Genomic DNA, 7,288 nt, shown 5'->3' on the forward strand with positions numbered 1-7,288 from the left:
CCCATCCGCTGAACACCTCGGACCCGTCCGCTGAACACCTCGGACCCGTCCGCTGAACACCTCGGACCCGTGCGCTGAACACCTCGGACCCGTCGGACCCGTCCCTCGGACCCGTCCGCTGAACACCTCGGACCCGTCCGCTGAACACCTCGGACCCGTCCGCCCCGTCCGCTGGACCCGCCCGCTGAACACCTCGGACCCGTCCGCTGAACACCTCGGACCCGTGCGCTGAACACCTCGGACCCGTCCGCTGAACACCTCGGACCCGTCCGCTGAACACCTCGGACCCGTCCGCTGAACACCTCGGACCCGTCCGCTGAACACCTCGGACCCGTCCGCTGAACACCTCGGACCCGTCCGCTGAACACCTCGGACCCGTCCGCTGAACACCTCGGACCCGTCCGCTGAACACCTCGGACCCGTCCGCTGAACACCTCGGACCCGTCCGCTGAACACCTCGGACCCGTCCGCTGAACACCTCGGACCCGTCCGCTGAACACCTCGGACCCGTCCGCTGAACACCTCGGACCCGTCCGCTGAACACCTCGGACCCGTCCGCTGAACACCTCGGACCCGTCCGCTGAACACCTCGGACCCGTCCGCTGAACACCTCGGACCCGTCCGCTGAACACCTCGGACCCGTCCGCTGAACACCTCGGACCCGTCCGCTGAACACCTCGGACCCGTCCGCTGAACACCTCGGACCCGTCCGCTGAACACCTCGGACCCGTCCGCTGAACACCTCGGACCCGTCCGCTGAACACCTCGGACCCGTCCGCTGAACACCTCGGACCCGTCCGCTGAACACCTCGGACCCGTCCGCTGAACACCTCGGACCCGTCCGCTGAACACCTCGGACCCGTCCGCTGAACACCTCGGACCCGTCCGCTGAACACCTCGGACCCGTCCGCTGAACACCTCGGACCCGTCCGCTGAACACCTCGGACCCGTCCGCTGAACACCTCGGACCCGTCCGCTGAACACCTCGGACCCGTCCGCTGAACACCTCGGACCCGTCCGCTGAACACCTCGGACCCGTCCGCTGAACACCTCGGACCCGTCCGCTGAACACCTCGGACCCGTCCGCTGAACACCTCGGACCCGTCCGCTGAACACCTCGGACCCGTCCGCTGAACACCTCGGACCCGTCCGCTGAACACCTCGGACCCGTCCGCTGAACACCTCGGACCCGTCCGCTGAACACCTCGGACCCGTCCGCTGAACACCTCGGACCCGTCCGCTGAACACCTCGGACCCGTCCGCTGAACACCTCGGACCCGTCCGCTGAACACCTCGGACCCGTCCGCTGAACACCTCGGACCCGTCCGCTGAACACCTCGGACCCGTCCGCTGAACACCTCGGACCCGTCCGCTGAACACCTCGGACCCGTCCGCTGAACACCTCGGACCCGTCCGCTGAACACCTCGGACCCGTGCGCTGAACACCTCGGACCCGTGCGCTGAACACATTCTGCCCAACATCACCTCATGTCACATCATAGCAGAGACGCCAGAATCAAGTGGATAATGAAAGCTGAAGATGCGCATGACTGATGACTTCAGCCGAAAGAGAAAGTGAAATCATTATCATAATCACATCTGATACAAACATATCTAAACCTGTGCGCACACACTCACGCTCATGTACTGTACGTTACTGAGCAAGTGATCCTGAACCAGTTTCAGACCGGGCTCCACAGAAAACCGTAGAGAAAAACTGTCTAAAAAGTTCCAAAATAAATAAGATTAAATTAATAGATTAAAATAAGTAAATAAAAAGCACACATAATAATACAAAAATATATTCAAATATATAATAAATTAATATACAGAAATACATATGTAACAGAGATAAACCTCACTCTGATCTCTGCTGTCTTTAGCCTCCTCTTTACTTATTTTAATCTATGGGGGGGGTCAAATAAACGAGATAAAATAAGATTAAAATAAGTAACACACACTTACAGACACACACACACACACACTTACAGACACACATACAGACACACACACACACACACACAAACACACCAATGCGGCAACGCGCGTCAGAACTAAAGTCGTGTGGACACGCGTTGACGCGTCGCGATCATTCGCGCGTCTGATTCCCGTCGTTCGGTGGACACCGTCCTGATCGACCGAAGGCGCAGCGGACGCCCGGTTCTTTCGCCAAAACCGAGAGCAAAACTTCAGGCGCGGGGCTTTCCCTTCCGCGCGGACACCGAAACAAGCCGCTCGCGCCGCTCAGACGAAGAAACGCGCCATTATAACGCTCGACTTACCGTCCATGTCGCGCGTCACTGCAGCTCGGGTTGCTCTCTGTCGTTTCCGGCGTAGCGAAGAACCCGCGACACCCTGCGACGACGCTTTCCTTCCGCGCGCCTCCCGCACTGAGAGCGGAAATACCCGGATGACGCGATCACGTCACAACACACGAACACAACAAACCGCCAGAACTCACGCTAACACAACACTAAATACACATCCCTGCAAGAGGACTGAAGCTATTCGTGGACAGCTCGTGTGTGTGTGACACTTCTGAAGAATAATGCACAAGCTGTTAATAAAAACTACACTAAAAAATGTAGTTTATTCAGATGGTCAGAATTCACCAGCAGAGGGCGCACAAACTCTGTTTATTATTAATGCCTCACTGAACAATTACATTAAAATATTTTAAATAAAATGTTAATAATCTTTGTTTCATTTAAAACTTGCAGATATATTTTTAAACAAATTAATTTTAAACTTACATAAAAAATACATTGTGCAGCAAAATAAATACAATTTAATAAAAAAAAAACAATCTGCGCAGCAAAAGGTGCACTTTAAAATTGTGAATCATACCTGGCAAAAGGTTTTCATAGAATAATAGTATGTAAGCACATTTCCACCACGTAAAAAATAATATATATATATATAAATAATAATTTGTTTATGTGGAGGAAATGTCACAATTATGACTTTAAATGTCATAATTACGATAAAAAGTTGAAATTACGAGTCATAATTATGAGACAAAAATTCTAAATTATTGTATATTCTTTTTTCTTTCTTTAACTTTTCATCTCAGTTGCTTTATGACTTATTAAAGCATGATTTTCTTTATGTGCCAGAAATGTGCTTCCATACTATTCAGACTTGCACATAACTCTCTGAACTAGATAACTATGATGATCCGTGGTTTCTGGCCGGTTTGAAAGGTTGCTGAACAGCTCCTGAAACACCAGTACCGTGGAGCGTGTTTGGTTAATGAGGGGCTTCAAACTGGACTGTGGTTGAGTTGAGCTGTAGTAATGCTCTTGGCCTGTAGGGGTCAGTCACGGATCCGGGGCCCTGCTGCTGCTTGTGTTCATCATGTTCTGCTGGACGTCAGCATGACACAGTAATCCTGCAGGATTTATTCCTCCAGACTCTTTCCGTGGCACTGGGATTGAGGCCCAGCATATGCGCCGTCTCCATCATCATCCCGGGGCCCATCAACTCACAGAAATCATCTAAATCCATCAGACCCTTGACTGAACACACAGAAACAGCAGGAGAACGGAGACACGATCACGAGCAGCCAGTGGCCCATTGGTTTGTCTCCTGTATTGACAGCGTAAACATCCAATCACAATGCGCTATAGACGGAGCAATGAAGTATTTTGCTCCGCCTATATAAAGATCGCTTCACTCCAACTTCTTCCTCGTCGGCTTCTCCCACGTTTTCACAGCAGCTTTATCAAGAACAGGCTTGCGCTGCGGTGAGTGATGCGGGCCAAAGAGCCAGACAGGAGGAGAAGAGGAGAGGAGAGTAGTTCAATCGGTAAAGTGCTTGATAGGGACTCGCAGCGGAGGCAGGCATCTAACCTATCCTAATGTGTGTGCGCGGCTGCGTGCCATGAGTGTAGAATGTGTAAACACTTTTTAATAAAACAAATTCATCCCCCGCAATTTTTAAGCTAAGTCAAGTCAAGTGTGTTCATAGAGGTTTCCATGAACCAATGCGAATAAATCTAGATTTAAATAAAAAAAGACACGATATTGTCGGACCTGACGTTTTATTCTTATATATATAAGTGGTGGTGGGCCGCCTGGACCAAAAAATGCCTGGGACGATTTTTTGTCCCAATCCAGCCCTGTCTGTGATGTGATGATCTGAGGTGTGATGATCTGAGGTGTGGTGTGATGTGATGCTCTGAGGTGTGATGATCTGATATGTGATGTGATGATCCGAGGTGTGATGTGATTATCTAATATGTGATGTGATGATCTATGATGAGATGATCTGATATGTGATGGGATGGGATGATCTGAGATTTGATTATCTGTGATGTGATGATCTGAGGTGTGGTGTGATGATCTGGATGGGATGAGATGTGATTATCTGATATGTGATGTGATGATCTATGATGAGATGATCTGATATGTGATGTGATGGGATGATCTGAGATGTGATTATCTGTGATGTGATGATCTGAGGTGTGGTGTGATGTGATGTGATGATCTGATATGTGATGTGATTATCTGATATGCGATGTGATTATCTATGATATGATGATCTGATATGTGATGTGATGATCTGGATGGATGAGATGTGATTATCTGGATGGGATGAGATTATCTGATATGTGGTGTGATGATCTGTGATGTGATGTGATGATCTGATATGTAATGTGATGTGATGATCTGGATGGGATGGGATGAGATGTGATGATCTGAGGTGTGATGATCTGATATGTGATGGGATGTCATGTGATGATCTGAGATGTGATGTGATTATATGAGATGTGATGATCTGAGGTGTGATGTGATGATCTGGATGGGATGAGATGTGATGATCTGATATGTGATGTGATGATCTGAGGTGTGGTGTGATGTGATGATATGTGATGTGATTATCTGATATGTGATGTGATGATCTGATATGTGATGTGATGATCTGATATGTGATGTGATGATCTGGATGGGATGAGATGTGGTGATCTGAGGTGTGATGATCTGATATGTGATGAGATGGGATGGGATGTGATGATCTGAGATGAGATGTGATTTGATGATCTGATATGTGATGTTATGTCATTATCTGATATGTGATGTGATTATCTGATATGTGATGTGATGATCTATGATGTGATGTGATGATCTGATATGTGATGTGATGATCTGGATGGGATGAGATGTGATGATCTGAGGTGTGATGTGATTATCTGATATGTGATGTGATGATCTGTGATGTCATGATCTATGATGTGATGCTCTGATATGAGATGTGATTAGATTATCTGATATGTGATGTGATGGGATGATCTGAGATGTGATTATATGTGATGTGATGATCTGAGGTGTGGTGTGATGTGATTATCTGATATGTGATGTGATGATCTATGATGTGATGTGATGATCTGATATGTGATGTGATGATCTGATATGTGATGTGATGATCAGTGATGTGATGTGATGTGATTATCTATGATGTGATGTGATGATCTGATATGTGATGTGATGATCTGGATGGGATGGGATGAGATGTGATGATCTGAGGTGTGATGATCTTATATGTGATGATCTGAGATGTGATGTGATGTGATGATCTGAGTTGTGATACTCACCGTCCAGCTCCGGCTGAGACAGCTCTTGCTCCTGACAGAAAACACAGAGAGAGAGATCATGTTAGCTCATCATGCTTGTGTATGCGGTTGTTATAAGAGCTGCTGATCTGATGGAGGAAAGAATCGAGCGTTCTTTTGAACATTCAGATTAAAGCTTATTGGCTCAATCCAAGTTTCCATCACATGTTGTGGGTCACAGAAAAATCACTCAAGAATCAACAGCATCATCACTGTTTCCTTTTGTGCTTCTCTTTTATATTCTCAGTCTCACTTTATCAGCATAGATAATTAACTGTAAACATTTAATTTAGTGCTAACCTTCACTTCATCTTCACGCTGTGATTTGCAAATTATTAAATGTGCAAATAAAAACATTTTAAAATAATCTTATGAAAATGTTTCCTAGTCAGTTTCTCTCTCTCTCACACACTTTTTTTCATTGTCCATTTTTACACAGCATAAAGTTTGCTATTTAGTTTTTCCATTTTAACTTTAACTGGTTAGTTTTAACCAGTACAGGAAGCAGATTTCTATTTGGTTTTTAGTTTTTCATTATTCATTTTTACTCAGTTTAATGCTTTAATTAGCAAAATATTAAATTATTAAATTTGCAAATTAAAAACATTTTTAAACAATCTCATGGAAAAAAAAATCTGTTTTGTACAACCCCCCCCCCCTTTTTTTTTTTTTTTTTTACTCACTTGGGCATTGGTGTTTCTGTAACAATGTCATGAGCCATCAGTTGAGAAGCTTGTTTGTCAGCGACTCTAAGAGACTACATCAGTGAGAACATCACATCTGATGACAGTAACACAAAGACATCCAACAAACTCAGTTCAGGGTCAGCAAACACTCATTTCCACACTGATGCAGTTTAAACTGAGAATAGAGTACAAAACAGAGCCTGAAATGGTGACCCCTAAAGGTCAAACTGGGTATTATATGAGCTTTTGCAATCTTAACCGATTACCAATTTTTAAATAATTAACACCAAAACTAAATTCTAATTTAAATTATTTGAATTTTAAAAACTATTTTAAAAACAACCCCAGAATGAGAACAGTTTTTATATTTCATATAAAACATCAGAACTCAGATTTGAAATATAATTTGTGTTCAGCACTCTAGGAGAGAATCGGATCTGAAAGAGATGTAGGAAACACAGACACACGAGTGTTGAGCTTGAGAGAAGTCATGAATCAAACCCCACCACTGTCCTTCAGTCCCGTTCCATCTGCTTAAGCCTCGTTAAACCTTGTTACAGCAAATCAAGAGGGACAATGAACCGCGTCATGTGCTATTATTACAGTCTGAGTGTGATTACAGGGGTTAAAGAGCGTTTAACAGATGTAACACACACACATCACGCTCACAAACACCACGAGATACAAACACACAGCGCTCTGTGTTTGATATCATAAGGTCAGCAGATGTACTGGTGTCATCTGTGCACGGTTTCATGTATATCAGTGTAAAATCTCAGCAATGAACATGCAAACTGTAAATTCTGGTTCATTACGCATGACATGCATTTACTCTACTGTATAATATTCCATGCACTGTGCTTGTGCCTGATTGTCAAAGGGACAACTTACTGTAAGTAAGAAACTCTTGCCCTGAGTGTGTATATATACATACATATATATATATATATATATATATTTTTTTTTTTTTTTTTTTTTTTTTTTTTTTTT

At 45.0% G+C, this 7,288-nt stretch overlaps 1 protein-coding gene across 4 annotated transcripts in view; it reads right to left on the minus strand.

The window, feature by feature from the left end:
* Positions 1-2,469, minus strand: part of LOC107670401 (putative transcription factor p65 homolog) — a 17,395-nt gene extending 14,926 nt beyond the window's left edge. For all 4 annotated transcript variants that reach the window (XM_016462999.1, XM_016463001.1, XM_016463000.1 and 1 more), the window contains exon 1: positions 2,283-2,469. In XM_016462999.1, coding sequence (XP_016318485.1) covers positions 2,283-2,289 — 7 coding nt within the window. In that variant the 5' untranslated portion in view covers positions 2,290-2,469. The remainder of the gene's footprint in view (positions 1-2,282) is intronic.
* Positions 2,470-7,288: the final 4,819 nt, after the last annotated feature.

This window comes from Sinocyclocheilus anshuiensis, unplaced genomic scaffold, assembly GCF_001515605.1.
Source record: "Sinocyclocheilus anshuiensis isolate Anshui unplaced genomic scaffold, SAMN03320099.WGS_v1.1 scaffold1033, whole genome shotgun sequence".
NCBI lineage: Eukaryota > Metazoa > Chordata > Actinopteri > Cypriniformes > Cyprinidae > Sinocyclocheilus > Sinocyclocheilus anshuiensis.